The sequence below is a fragment of the Plectropomus leopardus genome, chromosome 13 (genome assembly GCF_026936395.1).
Source record: "Plectropomus leopardus strain MGB_pleo_1.0 chromosome 13, ASM2693639v1, whole genome shotgun sequence".
NCBI classification, from domain to species: domain Eukaryota; kingdom Metazoa; phylum Chordata; class Actinopteri; order Perciformes; family Serranidae; genus Plectropomus; species Plectropomus leopardus.
The window spans coordinates 26336026-26362424 of NC_142188.1; the positions used below are offsets into that span (position 1 = coordinate 26336026).

Genomic DNA, 26399 nt, shown 5'->3' on the forward strand with positions numbered 1-26399 from the left:
GTCAAGGCCTTCCTCCATATGTAACTTCAAGGTTGGAATGCAAAGAGTGGTAACTGTGCATAAAAACCAAATTAAGCAGCTTTCGCAGTGTTTTAATATAGTTCTGAAGTGCCCCCCCAAGGGAATGTTCTTTTTTTATTATTTTGCCGGAAATTGGATCCCACTAATGGACATTTTGACGTTGAAGGTAATAGCTGTTAAGAACTGAGCTCTGTAAGTCGCCCAGAGACGTGCAGAAAAATGAGCCACCATTGTGTGCACAAAGGATCCACTTGCCAAAGCCGACAATACTAAACATAAATGTGCTCCTCCTTGTATCACCTGCAGCATTACCTTCTGTGCTACTTGGCGCAACGAGAAGACTTTTGTCTGGTGAGAGTGCCTTTGTCCTCAACCAGTGGCTGGAAAAAAGTGCTCATAAATCATCCATTATCTCTCACGCCGCACTGCAAAATATAAACACTGCGGGAATTGCTTCCACAACATCAGGTATAGCATAACAATGGCTATTTCCCTTAGACTAACAAGGTCCTGAGCCACTCTGTTGTATAATTAAGATGCTGATAAATGGGGAGTCTTTCAGCTGCAGCCATCGCATTTCATTGGACGGCAGCACCCAGAAGGAGCGTGCTGGCACATCAATCATTGTGAACAGTTTGCAGAGGCCTGTCAAAATGTCAACCCTAACACATTTATAAGTCTTCAGATGAACACGCACACACCCTATCTGAATAACAACTCATCCTGTGGCCCAGGCTGCTGTCGCTACTGATTCATCATCATTAGCGGCATTTAGAACACAGTGTCTCAAATAAAAGACGCATATGTCAAGGATATGCTCTGAGAGAAAAATGTGAAAAATAATCATGCACTTTACAGAATAAATCAAAAGTACTTCCTCCTGGAGCTGGGATTAAACCATAGCCTGTCAGCTAGTCATTCACTGTAGCATGACACTCATTTGTGTTAATTAATGCATGGATTTGGTGCCACTGTGCTTACTCATTGCTGTCACCCTATTATTCCACCATTCATATAACACCCACCTTTTTGTCACTGCTTCATTAATATAATATGTCCCCGTCTCTCCATCACTCTCTGTCTTTCTGTGCCTCTCACTCTCTGTGGCAGAAAGAGATTTTTATAGGCGCATCAGGCTTCACAAGAGCTTTTCAACAAGAGACAGAGACAAATGGATTGTGCATGTGCATGAACAGTTGGACCCAAACTGTCACTACAGCGTGTTAGAAGTTGGCATGGACAACGTGTGAAAAACACGGCCATTAGCACCTGTGGCTTTTGGCTCCGTAGCAGCGGCAGATAATAGACAGGGAAACAAGGACAGATCCTGATCATCACACCGCTTCATTCTGAAATGTTAAAAAAACCTGCTGAGCTCCATTATAGGGTAATGGAAAGAGAAGAATAGCACAAATCACTCATCTTAATGCATTTCTTGAGTACGTTTGCATTATAAATGCCGAATAAAAATTACCTTGCTTCGTAAAGACAGTAAGTGGGAGAACTTTGTGAGGGAGAGAATATGATTTAACAACAAAATAAATAATTTCTTTCAGAGACTCAGACTTTTAAATTTGAGCCGCCTTGCATCAAAGCTACAGACAGTAAGCTTTTGTGGAAGTGCCACCTCCTGTGAATGTTTGGTTGCATATGTTGTCTCCGGCGACTGTGCCCACTGATAATCTTTGTGGCTGAACAACCCAGCTGCACACAAGTAGCACGACTGTCACGACCGATGTCCTTCACAGAGACGGAGCCACAAACCCTTGCCAGCCATCTCAGCGGTGTCCAGGTGACAGACTTCGCTGAGAGAGATTTACTTAATCCTCAAAAACAGTGTATTTAAAGCTCTGACACCAATCTCCAAGATCTTTTCTATGACTTTCCATTTTTGTGTTTTGTGAAATGTATGTGGAAGTCAAATTACTGTTGACTTTTATACAGAAGAAAATTAACACCGAACTAACAGACCAAAACGGAAAACCTCTTAGTGACCCAGCAGTACTCTAATTGTTAAGACATAATGTGACTAACCATTACCTTCATAATAGTGACCGTTATCTGTTCTACCGCAATCATAACTCTGAAGTCCAGTTGTGGAAAATTACCTTTACATAATAAAATATAGCTGCGTGATGGAAAGAATTAAACTAAAAGGTGAAAAACGGAGGGAAAAAACTGCCTTTTGTGAAGGATACAAAGTGTCCTACTTTCTCATTCCATTTGATCAAAAAATAAATATATAAATAAATCAAAGTACACTTATTACACTTAGTTATTATTCCTGATTACGTTGCACAACAGTCCCTGTGTCACATGTTACAACACACATCTTAAACTGAATTATTCATCGGCCATCATTACGTTTTTTTGTATGCTGAAGTAATATTTTAAAAAGAAACAATAATTGGGCTGTTAATTAACTGCTCACTAAACCCTCCATTTGGTTCAGGGAAGTTTGTACAGCTGCAGCCAAAGTTGTAATAGACAGGGTTACATTAGCCAAACTCATCAGGTATTTCTCATTCTCCAATTTCCCTTGAAATATAAAGCCACACTGAAAAACCAAGCATAATCTTGGAACAAATAACATTTTTTCATTACATTTTGTTTTTATAATAAGGTACAACAACACTATGGTTAATCAGACCATACAGTACATGAACAATGCTGCACCTTTATCTTCATGTCCTCTATGGATCGTAGGCTGGAAGAGCTGTAGACTTTTTGCCTGGTACATGCAGGTTAGCCTCATTTTTTTTATCTTTACAACATGCATGTTGCCATCATGTGCGTAAATGGAGCGAGACTAGTGCTGCATCTGAAATATTCTATGCATACTATGCATTACACATCCCATATGTGTGCTATTGTGCAACATACTTTTGTATGGATAAACAGTAGTACTGTATATCTCTTCGGAGCTCTTAATACAAGACATGTAACCATGGTAACCCATGCTAACCTTAGTTTTTACCGGCATCTGCAATAGAGTGCCCCAGTAATAAATCCTCAAACCTGGAAATAAGTTAGCATTTCAGCATCCTCGTATTGAAGTCAGTACATTTTTTGAATGATTTTTTGGTAATGAGCCTAAAATAAGGTTTGACATTAACACAAGCTTTAAAGACTTTCGTGTTTTGATCAACATAGAATTTATCAATGAATACCCCACTGTGACTTTTGTCTTAAAATTATTTTATCTCTTAACTCATTGAGTGCCAGCCCTAATACATAATGGAAACTGGCTTGTGCCAGCTTTTCTGGCCATTTTGAGTCATCTTTCAAGACCCATAGAATATTTTGTACAAAGACTCTGAAAACACAGAATAGCTCAAATGAAAGAAGGAACTCTCTTTTTCATCATGAACAAAAATTCATTTGTTTCAGTCATTTGTTTGCACCTTGTTCCATTCTTGATTTATCTGAAGTTGAACAGAGGCTAGTTTCATCAAAAATAACACTTTTTTCTAGAAAGCTGAGAAAAAGATCCATGAGAGTTTCTTCCAGCATCTGCTGGCGAAAGTGGCCACTTGACCCTCTCCGTTTTTTGGGGGGCATTTTATGCCGATATTGAATTGATGTAGCTTCGTTGCTGTAGTTTCGAATCGCCTCCGTACAGATCGCTCTGCTCTCTGATCCCGTCTACTCCACTTCATATTTTGATCTACCGTCTTTTGAACTACAGCTACGAATCCCAGCAGCCCCAAAATTACACACAGGGAGTGTGAGAGCACCCCCTTGTGCCAGCTGCCAAAAACACACCTTGACGTATATATATGTCAATGGCACTCAATGAGTTAAAAAAGGTGGTTGTGAACAAATGGCTAAATGAGACTACAGAACGTCATCATGCAGGACATAGCGTTACATCCTTGTTCTGGTGATGATGTCAAATCAATCAGATGTTTATAGCCTAATGTTAGTTTTCATTTCTGCAGATTGCTTTTACGCTACAAATATCCTGAAAGTTTGCTGAACAACACGTGCAAGTATCATACACTTTTGTTGTTTCTGCAATGATCCAAAATCCAATGGAAAAATTTCATAGGCTTTTTGACAAGGGAACCAGGGCTAATTTCTGCATCAGCCTACAAAAAAAACGGCATCCCTGAGGCCCTCTGTACCTCATGGCTAGCATGATCATGTTAGCTGCATTTGTCTATTTCCTCCCATTTATGTCACATAACTTTACTGACTAACCTCGTAATTTACATTAGCTTGATAGTAGTTAACCCAGTTAGCATTGCAACCATAACTTTGGTTCTGCCTTAAGCCCCCAGAAACAGTGCCAGGCTGTAAAGGCACTTTTCATAGTGGAATTGCAACATGAAATTACAACTTCTTGATCCATCACATGGTCATTTGACACCAAATGTTTTTTCTCCCCATAGACAAAGATTGTGAAAGAGATGTCTGTAAATCAGTGGATGCATTTTTTTGAGCGTCACATCCCAAACAAAATAAATCAAGTCTGCCACACTTGGCTGCACTTGGCCATTATAAGTCCCTAGTGCACTGCTCTATGGAGCCCCCAATGCGGTAGATCTAGGTAATTTCATACTGTGGCTATTGAGCTTTTTTTTTGGCTCCATGTGCCACTGAGCAACTGTCATAGGAATGAATAAGGAGCCCACCTACAACACGGTATCCAGTTCTCTATATATATTTCTGTTTTGCCTTTGTCAGTGTCTGCCATTTTCTGTTATGATTGCACCATATTGTATTGTGTGATATGATATATATGATATTTATCGTGTCCAGTATATGCACGCTGTAATATTTCGCTTGAAATATGCAATTCTCGTACTATTGGTTTTATAAGGTTTTGGACGTACTAAAAAAATCTCACATAGCCTTCTATTTTAGGCTACTAAATACCATGTTAATATGACATTTCTAATGCATTGCTCCTTCTCTGTGTTCAGTGAGATGGAGGCTGCTTCAAATGGACGTTTCACATTAGTACAATCAACCTCCGTTTCACTTTTGTGTGATTTTCATGTATTCTTTAAAAAAAAAAAAAAAAAACCTGCCACATCTTTAAAGGGCCTCTATGAATCATGTCTCTCTTAATTTAAATGAGTCTCCATCCCTCTTGGCAACCAGGCTACCATGTCTCGTGTTGCTCTATTTGAAGTGATTTTGGCTCGGGTTCAGGCTGTTTATCACATCCCCCCCAGATTAGTGTTGACCCTAATGTCTGAGTCTTGAAGAGCACCACTTGTTTCCTCACGCGTTGCCAAGGCGATACCCTGCAAGAGCAAAGGACAAGAGGGAGGGAGCCAGGGCCGAGGTGCCGACGAGAGAGGCTTCTCCTGCATAGATTTTTTTCCCCCTACGCATTCCTTAAAAGCAGACGTTGTGAGAGAAACAACAGAATGTACAACAAAAACTCTTAACACCTGTATACTGGAGAAATAAAAAAAAACGCACTATATATTGTAGAAATAAAAAAATAGCACTTTAAGCAGAAAAAAAAATGCTGAAATATAGAGCGGATGTTTTCCCTCTCTGACTTGTATCGACAAGGTGTTCTTTGCATGAGTCAATATTGTTTAATTAAACTTTATGGCAGCGAGCAAGTGAACGTCACAAACTTTAGAGGGTATGAAACCATTTAATTGCAATGTGTTCCAGTGCTTTGAGATAATGAGTAAAAAATGATGAGAACCTGCCTCCATTCACAGCTGTTCTTTGATATTCATGAACAACTGTCTGGGGTGGATGTTAGCGATACCTCTCACTTTCATCTTCCTCCCCTGGCTCTTCCCCAAGTGTCTCCTCGCATACAGGCTGAATGACACATCTGAGACAGGGTGCTCTGCCATAAGCATTGATTTTGCATGCCTGAAAAGGCCAAGATAATGCCTGCGCATATTTGATGAACTTATCAAACATTGAAATACTTCGTTGTGATTTATATCAATAGTGAGGAAAATGGTAAACTGGAGAAGGGCTAAAAAAAAATGAGAGTAAAAGACAGCATGATTTGTTGAAGGAGGAACAAAATGTGAGTTTTTTTCTCTTGTACAGATCTGATGTCTGTATTGTTCACCACATTTGTTCCATTATCTCTCCTTTTCTGCACTTTTTATGCCATTCTTAAACTCTGCAACAGTTTTATCCCCTTTTTCCACATCTGGATGAGTATTTAATTCTTTCCCATTAATGAGCTTAGCTTTGATGTGACAGTTCGGATGCATCAGGGAGGTCTTAACATCTGTCTGCACTTCAAACAACATCTGCAGACAAGACAAACAACACCACCTGAGCGGGAACTCTCAGACGACCTCCAATAACCTTATTTTTACATCAGCAGTATTTCATCACGGAGCTAGTGCTGCGCTGCAGTCTGGTATTGAACATTGCATGATCAACGGTGGCGAGATGGGAGTTGACAATCAGTGATCCTCATCATTTATATCAAGGCGTCTAATACCTGGCAAAGAAGCGTCATGAATAAAAGACAAAGTGAAATCCGATGTGTAATCGTTTTGATATTGATACAAGCTGAAGGAAGATCAGCGGTGTCATTTAGATTGATGTCTCATTCACTTCAGTTTATGTCCCATTAATGTATCATCCAATTATTTAATAAGGTATCTTTAACATGCTGTTTACTTTGTGGTGTCAGGTCTAGCGTGAAATGAACTGCAAATGCAAATGAAAGCATGTGACAATTAAGTCTTCAAAGCAACATGTTTTTGATGGATTATCCATTAAGGTGACCAGTGTGCAGTGTCTGACACGTACAAAGATGTTTGTTGATTGTGAGGAGTGTTTACACTTCCTGCTTACACGTTGACAACCCTATCAGCCCTGTTCATCAAATCAGAGCCAGAAATATTCCCTGCCCAATAAGAGGTTATTAAACACATTCTGCTACAACGATACTCAACTGTGCTTAATTAACAGCTCTGATATTCACAGCTGAATATGTGCAAACACCAGCAGGAGGCATAGACACAAGAAAGGAAGTCTAAATGATTGGCACAAAACTAAAATTATATTTATTTTTAAAATACAAATCTCACCTGCTGCTGCTTTAAAATCACTGTAGCCTGACTGCTGCGCAAATGAGGTGTAAATGCTGCCAAAGGCTATTTCTGCATCTTCATAAATACTACTGTGCTCCTAGATTACTTGGAAAGAGTGTGGGACCGAGCTGACAGAGGTTGCATGAAGATGAAGGAACAGAATTCTAATTTTAGCAAAGTCCCATACAGGTGTATGTGTGACGGGAAATAATACGACCAGCTTACAGGGGCACTCCAGTGATTTAGAATTTCACTTCAATACATTTGGGGGCTCACAAAAGACAGAGTACAATAAAAAAGAATAGTCCAACTCAAACCAGCAGAGGACAAAAAGGGTTTCAGTTCGATTTTGCTCAGACAATGTTAGCTGACTGACAGCTGGCCTGTATGGCCATGTCACTCTCCTAGTTGAATCATGAGCACAAAGGAGGAACAACTGTGTTAGAAATATGTGGTTCTTTGATACAACATCAAAGCTACAACCTGTGCACATAAACAATCTAAGGAGAAGTTTACTACAACTCTCAAGGTGCATTTCTGCAGGAAATCTGGAGCTTAAGCTAATTCGAGGTCAATTTTTAATTAGCCTCAGAACCCATCGGCTATTGTCTGACGATGATAAAGCTTCTGAGGGCAACAGCTAGTATTGCAGGATATCTGAAGTAGTAAGCAAATATCCGGGCCAAGACATCCTCTTCCCTTCACCAGTTATTTTGGCTAATCTCTATAAACAGATATCTGCATATGAATGCATATATTTTAAAAAGCTAATAAAAAGCTCAACCATCATCAGACTATAGCTGATGGCAATGTCTGAATTAACATCCACTACCCACCAAATGCGGGTAAATTGTTGGCAGTGCCAGATAAAACCCTAGGCGATCTGCCACTTTGGCAGACATGAAAAAGACACAGCAAGACTAGTTTGGTTAGGTTAACATCTGATTGAATAGTGCCAGCTCGCTCTCATTCTGAATTCATTAAATTCTGACGCCTTGTCGGCTCATTTGTCGTAAAATCCCAACTTCAAAAGATACCTTTGATGGCTGCATCATACGCTGCTGAACACCATCAGCTGAGAGTGCGGCCGAAATGAACCATTTGTGGTGATATAATATGTTACTGGATGGCATCTGAGCAGGCGGGGTGGGTGGTGGATGGGTCCACAATACCCCAGACTTTCATGGGGGTGTTTTCTTCCTGTCTGAATGTTGTGTTTTTTTCTTCACGTCCCCATGTGCTGCATTTGCCTTATCCTAACCAGCTGTGTGTGTCAGTGTGTGCGTTTGTTGACAGTGTTGGTTGCCATGTGCGTTTACTGCCTAAACATAACCATGTGCAGCGTAATCCCACCATGTGCTTGTGTTGACATCACGCTAGTAGCATCCCAAAACGTAAAGAGCTGCCGCAGAAGGATACCTAAAGCGTAATATGTAGACCTGGAAGTCCACTGCAAAGCAGCAATATGTGACAGCTTGGGATGAGCATGTGTTAATAGTGCTACATGCCCACTCATTACTGTATCAACTTCAATAGCTTACCTATCAATTTTGTCTGAAGGAAGAGCTCAGTGTGCAGTGTGTGGTCGAACAAAAGTGAGAGTGACATTTGATATGTTCAGAGCAGAAAAGGACTTCAAGACCACAGAGAGCGATTAAAAAAAATTAAAAATTGTAATGTTCATGTTTCTCAAGCAGAATATTCTCCGTATGAATTGAAATAAAGCATATTTTTATACATAGCTGGGTGCATGCATGTATGGGTGTCAATGTAAATAGTACCCTCCCACTCACCACTCCGAAAAAATAGAGGTCCCTAAAAGCTAAACCTAATTCAAACACTGGCATTTTTACCATGCATGTCACTTTTCTTTGTGTAAATATATTGAAAACTTGCTTACGGATTTCTGCATATATATGCAGATATCTGTTTACAGGGATAAATGTTACATTAATTCAGCAACTATGGTGTGTTTTTGTCAAGAATTTCAACAACAAAGCCATTGCTTGGCTTTTCCTCCATAGCAGCAGTGGCTAAGACTCATGGGTATTGTAGTATTTAGAGCCATTTGTCATGCCATATTGAGAAAAAAAACATAATTTCTCTGAAACAAAGGATGAAATACCTACAGCGTTGTTAAACCATTTTTAAGACTCCTGCGTTTCTATATTTAGGAACACTCCTACACCTCTAAAACTAAACTTTGAAATGTGAATTTACAGTATGATTTACAATACTTCAGAACCAGCGACTACTCCTACTTCACAACTGTATCAAACACTCTCTACCTGGTTGGTGTCCACATATTTCAAACTCCACGCCCCCAGTTTATAGTGCAGGTTTGGACACATTATACAACAGTTTTCACAGGCTGAGTATCACTCCTCATGATGAGTAAACTGGTCTCTGTGTAAAAATGTTAGTGTCCCTTTAACCACAGAAAGTATTTTTTATTCAGACTGTGACAGTGTTAGTTGTGGTTAGGTAACTTGGCGTCTTAAACATAGTGAGCTGTGTTTATTGAATGGTAATGTGTGGTAATCTCATGGTAATAGGGACTAATGCCATCCTAAAACTGGAAAATCCTTATCGGCTGGATGAGCCTGTGGATTTGGTGGGACTTTTGAATACAGCTGCACGCTCTCTTCGTCAGGCTGCCACATCTAGGCGCATACTGTACTGTATCTACATCTGTCTCTGAGACTGATGTGCCTGCAAATGTTACCCAGCAAATCCACTGGGCATTTCACTGGGGGTGGAATATGGAGCGCTGCCCAACCCTTTGCACAAAGCACTTTCAGCATGATCAATATGTGCATATCTAAAAAGTGGGGGAACAGCAAAAAGAAAAAAAAGAAAACAAGAAAAGGGAACAAAGGACCAACATGTATTCCCCAGGATTACAACAGGCAAATATTAATAGTGTGAGTAACACTCTGTGACTACCAATGCGTTCAACTCCTTGTCCCATGAGGTTGTGGGACAGACTTTTAATTTGAGTGGGACAACTGATTGATTACTAGTCACGTTAATTCATTACATGCAAATGCTTGTGTCTATAGTGTTTTATGACTCTAAACATATACATGAATCATTCTAATGTGATATTCTGGATGTAATTATAATGAACATATGCTGAAAAAGGTGTTTGTGGACATTTTAGACATTTTAGTGAAATTATCTGATTAATTTTTTTTTTTGCCTCATTTGAGTTTGAACCTGGTTTTTGTGAATCCACTCACACAATCTGTTGTTTGTAATCCTCCTGTGTACATTATTACGCTCAATTCCAACTCACAGCATAAAAATCAAAATGTCTCACTTGCAGTTTTACTCAAAAATGATCAGTATTGTCTAATAGGTTGCTCATTCAGACGAAGCATTTTTATGTGGAACGTTGCGTTTAGCTCATCTTTATCACAGGCAGGGATTTTGTCCTCATGCAGATTGCTTGCTCTTGTTTACAGCAGACAGCCTGCGCCACTTTAAGATTCCAACTCAGAGATACATATCGCAAGTCATCATTCTTTTTGCTGAAGGAAGCAATGTTGCTGACATTGCCATGTTGCATTAGAGTCACACCAAGAAAACAAGGGGACATAATCTAGGACATGCTGTCTGGAATCATCCGAAACAACTTCAGATAATCGACTCTGAGCCGCAGAATTCCTTCTTCGCAGCCGGGCCAAAGCTCTCAGACCAACAGGAACAAAAACCTACAAATCTTAAATGGGAGCGGACCTCAAATCACTGTAGGAACAAGTTCAGAATATACGCTTCTGCCTCCATCAGATAAACTGAGTAATTATGAGAATTTAAGACCGAAAATCACACATGAGCAAATGTTTCACACAAAACGTTTTTTTGGTGTTAATTCATTCAAATATGGCTCATTACTTCAAATATGCAATCTGATAGGGCAAGAGACTGCAAACACTGCAGTGCAGCATGCTGCGTGCTTTGCGTCAGCAAAATAAGCTACCTTGCCCTCATAACTCCTGTTCAGGTGCCCTTGAGCAAAAACATTTGACACTAGTCTGCTCTGATTGGTGCTACTCGGCAGCAACCACTGGTTATACTGGAACAAAGTGTTCCCCGCAGCGATGTTGAAAGAAATGGTCCCCACTCACCAGTCTTGCAGATGGGACAGCACTGATCCGGCTCGTACTCTGGGTCCACGCACTCAGTCTGAGGGCACGCCGCCACCGAACACAACACCTCCCCGCTTGGCTCACATCGGCACTTCTCACATGGAGACACCTGGATAGCAGAGAGTAATTAACATCCTTATAAACAGTTCACACACAGATACACATACACACAAACAACAAAGCGTCTTCTCCTCTAAATTAATTTCTTGTTATCTTTGCCTCTGCCTCTTTGTTTGTCTCGGTGTCTGTCTCTCTTTTTTCGCCGCTCTGTCTCTCTACAGCCATCTCTGTCTCTCTGACACACACATGCACGCACACAAACACAAAAGGACTCATGACTGTCTGACTTGTTTATTACAGTGTGCATCCAGTGTCACAGAGCTACATCTATAGGGAAGTCCCATCCTTCTCAACATCACTGCCAATGAATGCCTCATTTTAGAGGGAGCCAAGTCGAGAATTGAACTTCACTATCCAATCAAGGGAAATGGAAAAATCAATAGCAATGGGAAACAAAAGAGAGAAGCTTCCAATTTTCTTGGTGCGTGAACAGAAACATTAGAAATGATTGGTCATCCAAGCGTTCCTGCACGTCTGCAATAGTACAAATGTGTGACAAGAGCCTGGACTGATAGTATATGGTTCAAATTACATCTCCTACATTCCCCGTGAAAGGCTTCATTTAGCAGCTGCTTGTATAAAGCCATACACCTTTAATCTTAACAAGAGAGCAAAGGTTAATTCCAGCAGTGTTGCTGTAGATTGCAGAGGCTTGCGCCTCCGCATGGCACTTCACTGTGAAAAATGAAACGAGGCAGCACTTAGCACAATGCCCAAGAACTTAGCAATCAGGCATAAAAAAACCTGCCTGTTGCTTAGTTTCAAAGTACCCCCACCCCACCAGGAACAAAGGCTGACGTATGCCTCTTGTGAAAGTAAAGCTTTGTGCAGATTTCCCTCAGCAGAGACTTGACATAGAGCTGTCGGTAACACTGTGAGTTAGAGGAGGAAAATCCCATATTAGCCTTAACCTCCTGCTGAGACACCCGGCAACATAAAGCGAAGCATTAGGCGCTGGTAAATGTAGACGTAACACCCAGATTGTGGTGCAATCCTTAGTCGAGCCTTTCAAAGAGGTGTCAGAAGATAAAACATTAAAGATCTTTACTGGTGCATCTCTGTGTCTCTTCACAAACACCCACATGCAGCAGCACGCTCTACATAGTTGTAGCATTACTATAACTGTAACTCTATCGCCATGTGTATCAACAAACTGAATATGGAAACACTCTGCTGAAGCAGGCATTGCTAAAATCAGCCTGCAGTAATATTCCAGCGTTGTGTGAGGAAAAAAAGACAAGTGCTGACCTTTGCCATTATAAATCTGCCTGCCTGCTTGCTCGCATGCTGTGAGGCAAGGTAACTAGTTTCTGTGTAGCGCCTGTGATAAACTCCATTGAACAGCCAGGAGTGTTTTGTCAGCACTTCTTTCAACTTTGAGCATGTCAAAAATGAGTGAATGCAGTTAATGGGCTCACCTTAAACTCTTCTAGGGAGGCGTAGATCTTGCCCCGGAACTCGCAGTAGTTCTTTTTCTCCTTGCACATGGGGCAGCATTGGCTTGTGTCCACTTTAATGCAGCGAGGGTGAACCTTGGGACATTCTGGCTTGGTGCACAGAGGGCCCTCGTCTGTGCAGAGGCAAGGGCATGTCGAAGGGCCCGGGGTGAACTCCTCACCGATGGCAAACACAAAGCCGCTCTCATCCATGCAGCCTTTACCCCTGTAGTCTGGGTAGGCGTACTCATCGATGGCGTCCAGGGACAGAGCGACGTCACTTGTGGGGCCCTCGTCTATTTGGTTCAGGGTGTCCTGCTCAGTCCACAACTCCAGGGGCTTCCCGCCCTTAGATCCACGTGTCTGGGAGTTCGGCCTGGCGCGGCTCACGGCAGTCCTGTTGGGACCCAAAGCATTGATTTCCTCCGGCCGCTGCTGAGCGCTGTATCCCAGCGGCGTCTCTGCGGCCTGCATGTCCTGATGTTTGTCCTCCCTGGCTTGGGTCAGCACTCTTTCCAGGCGTTCTCTGCTCGCCGGTAAGGTCGCTATAGGATTACACTGAGCGCCGCTCATCAGGAACCCCAGAACAAAGAGAACTTCTGCTGTCATGGCAACGGAGTGCAACATCTCTCCCCACCACCAGCGAGGTGGGAAAACACCTTGGCTCACATAACACACTTCACATCTCAGGTGTGAGCCAGTCCATCTGGAAAGAGAAAATTAAACTGGGGTTATGCGCTCAGTATTTTGTTTCTTTTTATCTCAGGTGTGGGGGCAAGAAATTCGGACGACTTTAGAGCCACAAGTAAACATCCTGCTGAGTGTGACGCAACCCTGTAGGATCAGTGAATTGGATCATCAGGACAGGGAGTATTCATAGGGCTGTGTTAGGAGATCAATACCGCTTCGTACTGTAACACTTCCCTGCATCAATCACTCCCAGCAGTGACCGAGTAAGAGGAAAACGGCCAAAGAAGGACCTGAATCTAACACTCTTAAGCTCCTGCTCCTCTCATGGTACAAAGCATCAGGATCAATGTCTGCTTTTTTTTTAAATGAATCACAGTGAACTGTACAAAAGCAGGAATTGATTTGAAAATAGAACATAATTCCAGTCTGGAACAACGAATCTACTATAGCTGACAGATATCAATTTCAAAATGAAGCCAGACCTGCTCCTGCTTTTGCAAAGTGCCGGATGTGCATCAAAACTTTCTCTAATATAAGCCCCACTTAATATCTCATTGGTTTGTTTTAATCAAAAGTAAAAGCACATCACTTTCTGTACAGTTTTCTGCTCTGTGAGGAGTCAATATACAACAGCTCAAGCGGAGTGAAATCCTGGGATCAACTGCAGACGTTGCAGAGACTGCACATTTTCGAAAAGCTGCAGTCAATGTGTTTGTTTTTGTCTCTTGCTTAACTTGATTTACTGCGGCATCTTGAAATTCAAATGCCTGGTATGATGCTTTGCTGCGTTCGGTGGCCTACTTCCATTCATTTCCCTCTCACCAAATGTTCGGTGTCATCGCTGAGCTCCGTTTAACGGGCTGCAGCCGTGCTGACATTTATAGCTTATTTTGAAAGGTGAGATTACTCCATATTGACTGACTTGACAATTAACTGTAAAGACCTGTCTGCTTGTTTAAGAATATAGTTCACCATATTGATTAATTGTCAAACTCAATGAACACAGCTAATTTCCAACAGAGTGATTGGGGGCCTTAAACAGGAGGTGAAGAGCAACTGAGCATGAAATAAGCCATAAGCAAATGTGTCTAGGTATGTGGCAATACATAGAAGATAATGCCGGGACAACCAGCCGCATTAATTCTATCCAGCTCCAACTCCGGAGCCAAAGTCTCTCTGTATGTTTTAAGTCATGCATTTTGATATTCATGAATTCTGATCCATTCTGAGGGAAAGGGGCTGACATTGACTGCTGGCACGCCAGTAGTATTTGTGCGGTGTTTTAGCTGAATTGCTATGTTTGAGGCAGAATCCTTGGAGCTGCTGTGGAACGGAGAGGAAGCAGAACGAGGTGCATACCGATAACGCTGCTGCAGCTGAGAGAGAGAGGGAGAGAGGGAGGAGAGGGATGGGCCCAGGCCTAATTAGTAAAAGGACCTCATTTGGCTTTTCACAGACTCACCTCTCCACCTTAACAGCTGTTACTAGCTGTCTTACTGATACTGCTGCCGCTGCTCTCCATCAGGACTGAGTGCTGGCTAGCCTGCAGGCTGGTTGTCAACTGGGCACAGAGTAGCCACAGCACCACAGTATCTTAAAGGCCTAAGCTGCCAGTTGATCAATATTTCTCTCACTGCTACCAAATCCCATGAAAAGACCAAAACCAGCAACAAACTGATTCTAGTAACAAGTTCTTTGCAAGTGTAAGTGTATCCAAAGCTTAATTTAGCTCATTCCTCTGTTCCAGAGAGCTCCACTGCTGTTCAAAAAACACATCAATGAGCCACACTGTTTCTGCATGAACATTAATTATATTATTCCAAGCCCACCCTCATCCAAGAATTGTCCATATAATTTGTCTGTGCAAGCAGTTTATTACAATACATGTTTGTGCTTATTGTGAGGTGGTGACCTCTACTTGCTGTAGTGATCTGGCAGCCAGGAAGTGCACCAGGCTTCAAAGTTAATTTTTGAAACGGCCAAACAGTAGTAATGGTAATATTGGATACTGGACTCCAAGATGGCATCTATTCAGCCGAGTTTAACTACTATGCCAAACAGCAGACGCCAAAAGAAGTTTTCTCGCATCTGTTTTTACTTTAATGGTAGGGCTTTGCGATATGGCTTTAAAATAATATTATGATACTTTTAGGCTACACCACAATATAATCTTGATATTTTGAAATCTCCTCTAAACCACTGTAGATTACTAAAATACTGAATTATTAAATGAACTAAGGTTACAAATAAAGTAGGTACTGTCATAAAAAAAAATTACTGTTATAATAAGTCTAAATGAAATACTGTTATAATGTTAAATAAAGTAAAGCATAAAGTTAAATAAAGTACTGTTATAGCTCTACAAAAGCAGAGAAATGAAGAGAAATGCACTCTTGGTGTGAACAGTCAGGCAGTTGCTGACGGATGAACATACAACATGAAATAGTACTCAACTAGCTGAAATAACTTTAATCTTTGACCATGTGCTGGGTCTTACAGTGCTGACCACTGAAAGCCAACTATAGTAGCTACTAACTAGTGTCTCTGGTCTGTTCGTATCAAGACAAGAAGCTGTGACTTGCTAACTAGCCTGTATGAGTGTTGTTGGTCAGTTACATTTAATAGGCTACTCATTTCAGCATCAATATCATCAATGTATATTAATCCATAGCTGAAAAGACTATTTACTTCTGTTTGAGAAAGGTTTTCTTAAAACTAGCTTGTGCCCTGCTGTTATGAGAAAAAAACAGACCCTTCATGAAAATAGAAACTCTTAATATTTGTAACCATTTTTAAAGATTCACTTCTTCAGCAGAAATTAATGGGATCTGGGCTGCGTGCCACACACAGCATAGAGAAATCGAAAAGTACTGAGAGGCAGTTAGTCTAGGTCTTTCATGGCATTTGTTGACAGACAAATAACCCTTTCCTTTAAAATTTCCTTTTTTTTAACCCCATAAAAACAAAATCTTTATGACCTTATGAAAATTATCTGGATCTGCTAATTAAATGATGTGCTACAATAATTACATCCTAAAGCCATCTTTAATACAGATCTAATCTTTTGCTAATGTCTAATTAATTCTCAGCCATAGAGCATAATGTCTGTCACAGGCTAGACTGGAGCACAGACGTATGTCCTTTTACTAAAGCACAGACAGTTTGGTGCCTTTGTGGATACTTTTTCTCACCATTTCTTAGGTTCAAGTGATAGCAAACTTTCTTACATTCATAGTGTTGCATATAAGCCATTTGGTGAAAGGTCATGGATTTATCTTTGCCCTACAGCTCTGCAGAGAATTTACTTTTTTTGCTTCACTGCTCTATCTTGAATACTTGCAAAGCCATTTTGGCTATAGAGAAAAAAACACAACTATGCACTGACATTAAGATATAATACAGTCGACACATCTCTGCAGCATAGAGCAGAAGCTTGTGCTGCAGACTATTACGCAGGCAAATTATGAGGATTAATTTGAGTGTAATGAAAACTTAATATGTGATAAACTGCAACTGTGGTTCTGTAAGTCTCTTTAAAGATCAGAACCTCAAATCTTGTTTTTTCCACCAACAAATCTAGAAACTTTGCGCACATATGACCTGAAAAGACCCGTGCTCTGTAGAGCCTGAAACTAACAACTGGTTGCAGCCATCAATCAGCAGCAAACCGGGGTTTATATAAGCCAACGTCACTGAGTTCATTCACACTTCTGACACATTTGAACACCCACTTCAGAGCAAAAACCTCAGCTCTGCAAGTGGAAAAACAACTCTCCAATTAACACTTGTCAGCTCCAAACAATTATCTCTGCAAAACAAATACTTATTAGCGCTGGAAAATTAGCTGGATATTTTTGTCTCGAGGAACAGTCACCTTTTTTTATTTTTTTTTTTTAACCGCACAGAGCTGAGTGGTCATGTGGTTTCCCTGTTTCCACATCTGTGCTGCAACTGTCAGGACTCGGCGTGGTTCCAAATATTGAAGTGGTCCGAGCTATTACCTAGCAACATCAAGTGCTAATGCCACAGAAGTCGAGCCAAAAATGGTCAGTTAAAAAAAGAAATATATGTATTTGAGAGCATTTTAAAAAAAAATGCATAAAACCCCCGGGTGGGTTTTATGCATTATAAAAACTGCAATAAAACCAAGACCTCTGCTTTGCTATGCTGTTACATTGTAATCTAATGTAGTTTCTTTAACTGATTTTTGATTAATAAATAATGATGCAAGCAAAAGCTGTGAGAAGTGATGTAGTGTGTGTGTGTGTGTGTGTGTGTGTGTGTGTGTGTGTGTGTGTGTGTGTGTGTGTGTGTGTGTGTGTGTGTGTGTGTGTTTGTGGCTAACAAACTACACGCCCGTGGAGTAAAATATAGATGTTAAAAATGTATATCACTGAAAAATCTTTTCTCATATCATTAAAGTTTAATGATTGGGTGGTACAAGAGTTTAAATGAAGTGAGTCGATAAACCTCCAGTGAACCGGCCAACTACGGTCAGTCAGCACTCAGAACAGAGATGGGAAAGTTGTTGGTTCAAATCTGACAGGTCGAACAGCAGGAAGACATCCGCTGGAAATTCAATAGCAGAGAAAACTGCATATATTTTCATTAAACCCAATATTACGTCATTAGGATTCAGTATCATTAGGGGAAGCAATCTTCCAGTGAGTCATAAATAAACTAGTGTTAGTGTTACAGATGCTTGCTGCAGTGTGTATATTATACAGTGTTTTCAGTTTGGGGTCTCTTTAACAGCCCGAAAACATACCTCAGATTGTTTTATCACTTTAATACTTGCTGACTTTTCCCAAATTTATGAGAATTGCTCATAAACACGATTTTGGACTGATAACATGTTGCAGAAAATGACTTTCTGTTTGGGGTCTCAGAGGCTCCAGCTGTATAAAACGCTGTGAAATACAATAGATTTTCATCTGCTCTGTACTTGTGACAGGAGTTGACAGGTCTTTTCATGTGGCACTGGCTTCCCAAATTGCAAATAGTGTCATAGTTTTGAATTATTCTTTGCAGATTTATCATTCATTTATTCATTTTGGTTGTTTGTAGATTGTTTCTTCGTCATTTTTAGGCCCTGCCACTCCCACTGCCTGCCCTGCTGTCAGTAGATTCTCCTGCTCCTTATTCCCCTATTAGCTCCCTCGTATCTTTACTGGTCCACTTTCACTAGCTCTCTGCCAGACTGTCTTAGTGCCTTAGCTTTTCTGCATTTGGTGTCTGTTGTTGTAATTCTTATCTAAACTCTGCTTGTACTTTTTCAGATTCAGCCTCAGCCTGACCCCTTTATACTTTGTTGATTGCCTGGATTTATTTGTTGTTGTTTGTATCCTTGTATTTTTTCCAAGTGAAGACTCTTTGCCTAGTTCATCTGCCTTCTAAGTCATGCGCTTGAGAAAATAGTTGTGTTTGTATTTCTGCTTTTGGAGTTTATGAGTGTTAATTGGAGGTTGAACTGAACCCAACCACGTGTTGTCACTATAATGTCGCCTGTTAGGGGGGTAGGAATCACCTGAGAACCCACAATACTATATTATTACGTTGCAAAGTTCATAATACAATATTATTGAGATTTTAAACATTTTGCAGTGTACTGAGGATTGTGATAAAATATTGCGATCTATTACCTTTTTTTCCAACTACAAATAAAGAAAAAACTTTGTTAAGCTCTGTTTTATGTAATAAGACACAATCATCTTATTTCTTTTTTATTTCAGCAATTGTATCTAGTGGACTGAAAAAACGATTATTCTAGTAGGCTAGGCTATATTTGCAATATTAATAATTTGTATAATAAATAATCGATACTTTGTATTTGGGTATTGATTCAATGTTGCTGCGTAAAATATTAAGATACTGTGCTGTATCATTTTTTTCCTCACCCCTATGACATATTGTATATTTCTTTCTATGAATGATGTCTTTGGAATAACAAAGGGAATCTCAAATATCAAGAAGTATTGAAGTGCTTGGCTTGCATATTTATGAAAGTGACAGCATAAAAAAGTGTTATTACACCAAAAAAAAGTATGTCATGTGTTTTTAATGTTAAATAAGCTATGCATGAAAAAATATACACTGTAAAAACAAACTATTTGTTTTAACATTAAAAAAAGGTAATTTCGTAACAATTCAACTTGTCTTGTTAAATTTTTGACTTGAGGCAGCCTGGACACTAACTTTTTTAAGTTAAAACACATAGTTTCTTTTTACAGTGCATATTTGTTCACAAAAAGCCTAATTAATATTTAATATAAAAACATTACATACCTCCTTTTTGGTGTAATAGCACATTTCTTTATGTTGTCACTTTTATCAACCAGGCAAGGATAAGAGTTACCACTTCAGTACTCTTTGATATTGTATTTCAAAGACATATGTGGGGAAAACAAGAAATTATTAATATTTTTTACACCCCAAACAACAGGAAAGCCAATGCCAACAAAACAGATGGATTAATATTGCTAGTATCAGATATTTGCCAGACAATGTTGTCTTTTCAGATTAAAAACAGGGCACTATCCTGGTCTGTGGCTACATAAGCAATATATGTAAAATCTGCAATTACTATTCAAGCTTTCTTTTTTAACACCGAGTAATTTTCCTCTGTCCTCAAAAGCAGCAACCCCCCACAAACAATTTCTCATTGAACCCCCGACTGCTAAAAATGGTCTGGGAGGGGTTGCTGCTTTTGCAGACAGAGTAAAAATACACACAAACACAAACTGAAACAAACTGAACATTGGCACAAAATCCAGTTCCAGTGTATAAGTAATCACATCAGCTGTCACAGTGACCAGAACCTCATCAGAAGACCTGACGCTGCCAAACATTAAAAACGTGTTTCCACTTCCCCTTAAATATTCCCGTTCTGGCATCAGAAAGCTCTACAGCTGGATTTTCTGCACAGTAAACAGCAATTATCCCATAAACAGTAGATGTTACCTTGGAATTGCAGCTATGCCGCGGCAGAAAATTATAATTATCTGCTGTGAATGGCTAATTTTGCAATAATAAAGATGCGTTTCACTATTCTGCTGCCCTATTGGCATTGCAAATTTAAATGCTGACAGGCCCTGTGCTATTACTTTTTTAGTACTGACTGACAATATTCCAGCTGACATTTAAATGTTGCAGAGGCTTCCTGCTCTATAGTGAGATTCAACCCGGTGTTTGCCAGCAGGAGTGGGTTCAGTCGGTCTCGTCACTGTGGATATAAATCCCTCTGTCAAAGGCCAAAGATCTGTTTACATCTCAGGCTATTGAACATAGCCGGTTTGACCACTGAGGTGCAGCAACAATGATTAATCAAGCAGAGACTCAACCTGGCTGTTAGTTCATGGTTCAATGATGCTCACCATCGCATTGATTTATGACTCATAAATTATTGTCGTTTTCATTTCCCAGCAGAGCGAACAAGGCCCGTAAGTCTTGACACAACAACCTAAGCACGAAGTGAAATTTTTAGCTCTACCTTGACTAATAAGATACCGTTATTCATATAGATTGAATTGGCAAGGCGTCAATATCACAACGCGTGGCGGTGAGGATGTGTTAAGGCTGACCTGCCTCACTTCTTTGATGTCACTCAGAAAAGGTTTCTTCCAGGGAGGTTGATAGCTCTTTCATTCACACATTAATGCTATAAATAGGTCCAAATGTACCCAGGCAGCGCTCTCATCTCCAGGAAATTTTCCACACACGAGCTAAGATGTTTTTGTTTATTTCTAATTACCATTTGGTCTTAATAAATGAGAGCAGTATTTAAAAGGATATTTGAAAATTTGATCCGCCTGAGAAGCATGGTGACAGAGCATGATAACCGAGAAGGTGATACAGGCTCACAGCATCCTTCTTGTTTCCATTTCTGTTTAAGTCTGACAGTGAGCCTCCAAAACAAGCAAACATCACATCCAAATTGTCTTGGAGAATAACACTCCTGTGATGTCCCTCTGTAAAATCAAACTGGATGTCATTGAGAGGAAAACCATCTCCTCAGGGCTGGAATTAACTCAGACAGACAATATGCCCTCGCCGCTGTGTGCACTTCATTTATTGCACATTACAGATTCTCCTACTTGCACTGCTCCAACTTCCCAACATGCCATCGACGGCACACGGGGAATGCAACAATTTACTTTGAGGTCTACTTCAATTTATGACAAAGCAGATCATGGGGGACGAGATGTGAAATGTTTAGACAGTGGTGGCTAGTGGGCTTGGATCTGACAGGGCTGAGAAAGGATTGAATTAATGATGCCACATTTGAAAACTCGTTTTTATACAGATAAACAGTGTGAAATGATGAAATCCAATTAGAGCAATAAGGGACACTAAGGCGGGATCCAAGAGTATTAAGCCATCTGCCAGTGAGTAAAGATTGCTGCAGGGCTGCCTAATTGAATTTTATCCTCTGACTGTAAATCTTGCGAGTGACCCAAATCAAAAGAAAGTTTGCTAAAACGTGCAATGCAAAAACCAACAGCCCTTGCAAAACTGTCATATAATCTTAAGATTATGTGCAGTGGAACAAGGTGAGAATTTGCTCATACGCATAGCCTGCCAGGAAGCAGGAAATGTATTAAAGAGAAGAGTGAAAATCAGCTTGATTTTTCTTTCTTTCTTTTTTTTTGTAACGCTCAAACAGGAAAAATAATGGCAGGCAGCCTTTCTGACTTCCCTCTGTGTCAGAGATGTGACATTTCAATAAAAAATGTGAATAAATTTAAATTCACCGAACTGCAACAAGCACTGAAAAACAAGCAGCTGTAATCTCAGAAAAGCATCATCCAACCACCTACTTTTTTTGGACACTATGAATGCATGAAATGAAAACACTGTGTTATGTGTTTGGGCTGTGCTGTCAGAGGCTGTGTTGACTGGATGTTGCATCCTGGAGTGTGTGTGAGCAGGCAGAGTCTTTGTGCAGCCTCTAAAAACCCTCTGATGCTTCTTAAAGCAGTCCTATTTACATGAAAATACTGACACTTACACGGGAACCCATGTAGCCTCCACAGGTGCAGCAGCCTTTGCCTGCAGGTTTAAACAATCTGCATCAGTTTCCCTCCATTTAGCTCATCTGCATATAAAAGCTCTTGTGATAGATGCAATTGAATTTCCGTGCGGCATGGTGGCTTTACTGTAGCCGGAGTGAGTGAAATCATGAATTTCAAGAGAAGACACTGTAAAGTAAGTTCACGTGAGCATTCAAGCAAATTAAGCCAAAATAATAATAATAAAAAAAAAAAAGCCGCATCCCCCCCCAACACAGCATCAGTGATATAATTCACCTGTGATCCTCGGAGTCTGTCCGTATCCGTCAGTGCGCTGGGTTGAAACGCAGCCGTCGGACTGTTGGACAGCGGAGCCACGACAGCAACAAATGATCTGCGATGAAGAGATGGAAACTGACGCTCGTTAAGCCAGTCAAATGCACAGTTTCCCCGGAGGATGCTCGCAGGTCATCAGCGTGTCGCGCTCAACTTTGATCGGCACAGTGAGTGAAAGCGCTCCGTCTCCGGCGATCCGCCGCTGCAAGTGCCGCGCAGCTACTGATGTCCCTGCTCCACACTGGCACTTTATTTCTCACGGTGACAAAAAATAAATAATTTAATAAATGGTGGGGGGTGGAGGTGGTGGTGGTGGTGGTGTATCGTGGAGCCGAGCGGCCGCTAGATGGGGCAGTTTAAAGTGAGTGAGGAACAACAGGCAGTCAATTAGTGAGCCAAAGAGACGCCTCACAGGTCGGTGCACGAGGTTCACACACTGGTGTGATTAACGACTTTACTTAATTATCTCCAATTAGGAAGTCCTTTCAGTGACACATTTTGGTCACTGGGTGTTTTGTTGTCGAATGAGAAAAGACTAAAGTACATTAGCCTACTCAAGGAGAGTAGTATCTTCAGTATAGAATCATGCAGGGCCGTAGCAAAGATTTTAGAAACATTGAGCCCCCCCCCCCCTTCATGATCCATCCTCACTGAGCATTTGATGTCATGTAAACATCATCTTCAAGCGAAAGCCCTGTTTATCTGCTGCATATAGCTCGATTTTAGACCCTACTTTAAACCAATCATTAAATTTCAGCTATTAAAAATACAAAAAAACTGTAAATAGTTGACAAAAGTACTGCATACTCCCAGGTTAACATTGTGAATGTTTATTTTTGTCATACTCACAGATTCTGTTTATTTTTTCATCTAGGCTAGGACTAGACGTCTGCTAAACTTTCATTTTTCAACCTTGAATAAATAAAATGGGAAGGTCAAAAGACAAATACATCTAAATTTCTAAAGACAAATCGACGTATTATAGCCATTCATTAAAAGTCTTTTCAATATTAAATTGCTCAGTAGGTAATGTGATATTATTTTTTAATTTATATTTTATATCTTTGGTTGAATATTCATGCATACTGTCTTTTAATTTAGGTAGTAGTGTAATATAACAAAGTGATTATACTTTGTTACAGCACATAAATATTTTTTCGGAGTAACTGTACTTGAGTGTTTATATTTTTGTCAACTTTCACTTTTACTCCATTAAAAATCCCCCAAAAATGTACAATTTTTAAGGTAGTGTATGTTACAGATACATACATGTCATAATTCTTAAAATACTGACCACCTTCTTTTTACTTCTACTTTAACTTTCAACACATAATTACATTTGTATCATAAAATCAGTTTTGACACTTAAGTATAGTAAATATCAGATACTTTAAGACTTAAACTCAAGTAATATTCTAATAGGTGATAACTTCCACCAAAGTCGTTTTCTGGTAACATACCTGTACTTTTACCCAAGTGTGGCTTTTGGGTATTTTATCTGCCACTGAATTTACTGCCAAAATTTAGCACTAAGGCCGTGACATACCAAGCTGACAGTCGGCCATCGGTCAGTGTTGGGCCGGCGGCAACATCTTTTTTTCCTAGTTACTGCAATGTGACCCTCACCATTGGGCCCTGTCGGCTTTCTTTCTACTCAGCAGGTTGAATCTGTGTCGAAGATGGCTCCTGTTGTTGAATTAAATCACTCTGATTGGCAGTTCAGCTCAGTGCACCAGAAATGAGAAAAGTAAACAAATTTAAGTCAAGAGGGAGTGAGATGGAAACAAGTATAGGCTGTTATTTAAAATAAGATTGTTTTTCTTAAGCCATTTAACTCCTTAACAGAAATGTTTCCTGATAAATTGTGTTATTGTTCATTGCCTCAAGTGATGTGGTTTAATATAGATACATCATAAGCACTTCACCAAAACACCCCTCTCTTCATTATATGTTTCATATTGGATTTTAATCTGCTGTGTGTGTGTGTGTGTGTGTGTGTGTGTGTGTGTGTGTGTGTGTGTGTGTTTGTGTGTGCGTGCGTGCGTGCGTGCGTGCGTGCGTGCGTGTGTGCGTGCGCACGGGGACCTCTTCAGCTTGATGATCTAGGTAGGGGGGACTGGGGACAGTTGCAACACTTTTTGCATTTCTGTCAGTAACTCAGACTGTTTGGACCACACAAAACAGTTTTTATATATATTAAACTTGTAAACTATCTGCTGTTTACCCACATCATTTGAACATGATTACATATGATTTATCACTCACAATGTGTATCTAAAGATCTGAGTTTGCTAATTTCAGATTTAATGAGTTTTGTCTTTAAACTAAAAAGCTAACACTAGCATGCCAAGTTACCTTTCCAAACAAACTTTGCAGTCTCTCTCTAACTGTGTCCATTCATTCATCACACACAACTCATGCTGCACTACTGCATTTGTTCCACCACAACAGGTATGGAAATGTTGAAATGTATGAATGGTGTTTTAAATGTTACATTTTGATTTTATTTACAGTTAGTTGGATCCATTGTGTTTGTTATAGTGCATCTTAACTAACCGTAAATATTAAATTGGTTGAATTGTTTTTTTAAAAAAGTAATAAAATACAAATTTATTTATTTTGACCAAATAATTTAATTGAATCTAATTTAATTCAATATTTTGGGAGATTTTTTTTTTTTGCTATTTTTGATGTCATGCTTATTTTGTGCCTAATGTAAACTTTTGTGGGGTTTTTTTGTAACTGAATTTTATTGTGCCAAATTGATTTTTTTCTATTGCGACATTTTGTAATTTGAGGAATCAACCCAAAACCTTCTCTAAAATGGCTGGCAAAGAGTCACAGCGTGACAGATGCACCCAACTCATGCTGCGTTGTTGTATTTATTCCATCACAAACAGCTGCCAAGTAAACAACCAGAGACCCAGTACTGTTTCCTGTGTTGCAACACAACGCAGAGGCCTAAACCCACTGAAGTGTCAAATTGTTGGAGACACTAAACCTACAGATGCAACTACATTCTGTTTGAAGCCTACATACCCACTATAATCCATTAACGCCACTTCTTTGAGGCCAAACATGGCAATAATCCACTTTTTCCCATGTACTTTATTCATTATACATGAAATATTATATTAAGCAAGTAAGTAACAAGATGTAACCCTTGCCCTAATCCTGACCTCAGCTGCCTCTGTTTTAACACCTCATAGCTAACTTAATACTAACTTTGCATTTTCTTTAGGGCTTCCACTTCCGAAAAAAGGCGCAAAGGTGGACAATTGTGGACTGATGGCCAGAGGGTTACGTTGCTGCTAAAGCCGCAGCTATACCTACTCAAACTGTTTGACGCCCTTGCTGCAACCGTTTCAATTCTGGAGCGTCAAATAAGGACCCAACGACCAAAGGCCCTTTTTCTGCAGCCACAGTGCCTGTCTGGAGAGGGTTAAAAGGAATAAAAAGGTAAGATTGTTGTTCCCCAGAGGATATTATTATTATTATTATTATTATTATTATTGTTATTAAAGAAATAAATTATTGAAGGTATACTTGGCAGGAATTTGCACTTAGCATTTTGCCACACTATATTTAATTTTTTGG

At 40.0% G+C, this 26399-nt stretch overlaps 2 protein-coding genes across 3 annotated transcripts in view; one reads left to right on the top strand and one right to left on the bottom strand.

The window, feature by feature from the left end:
* vwc2 (von Willebrand factor C domain containing 2) overlaps positions 1-23050 on the bottom strand; it is a 28536-nt gene extending 5486 nt beyond the window's left edge. The window contains exons 1-3 of the mRNA XM_042501717.2: positions 22764-23050; positions 12751-13474; positions 11192-11321 (exon numbers count right to left, since the gene is read on the bottom strand). Coding sequence (XP_042357651.1) covers positions 11192-11321; positions 12751-13395 — 775 coding nt within the window. The 5' untranslated portion in view covers positions 13396-13474; positions 22764-23050. The remainder of the gene's footprint in view (positions 1-11191; positions 11322-12750; positions 13475-22763) is intronic.
* mocos (molybdenum cofactor sulfurase) overlaps positions 1-26399 on the top strand; it is a 76580-nt gene that overhangs the window by 16816 nt on the left and 33365 nt on the right. For both annotated transcript variants that reach the window (XM_088086238.1, XM_088086237.1), the window contains one exon: positions 26044-26261. The gene's annotated coding sequence lies outside the window, so the exon portion shown is untranslated. The remainder of the gene's footprint in view (positions 1-26043; positions 26262-26399) is intronic.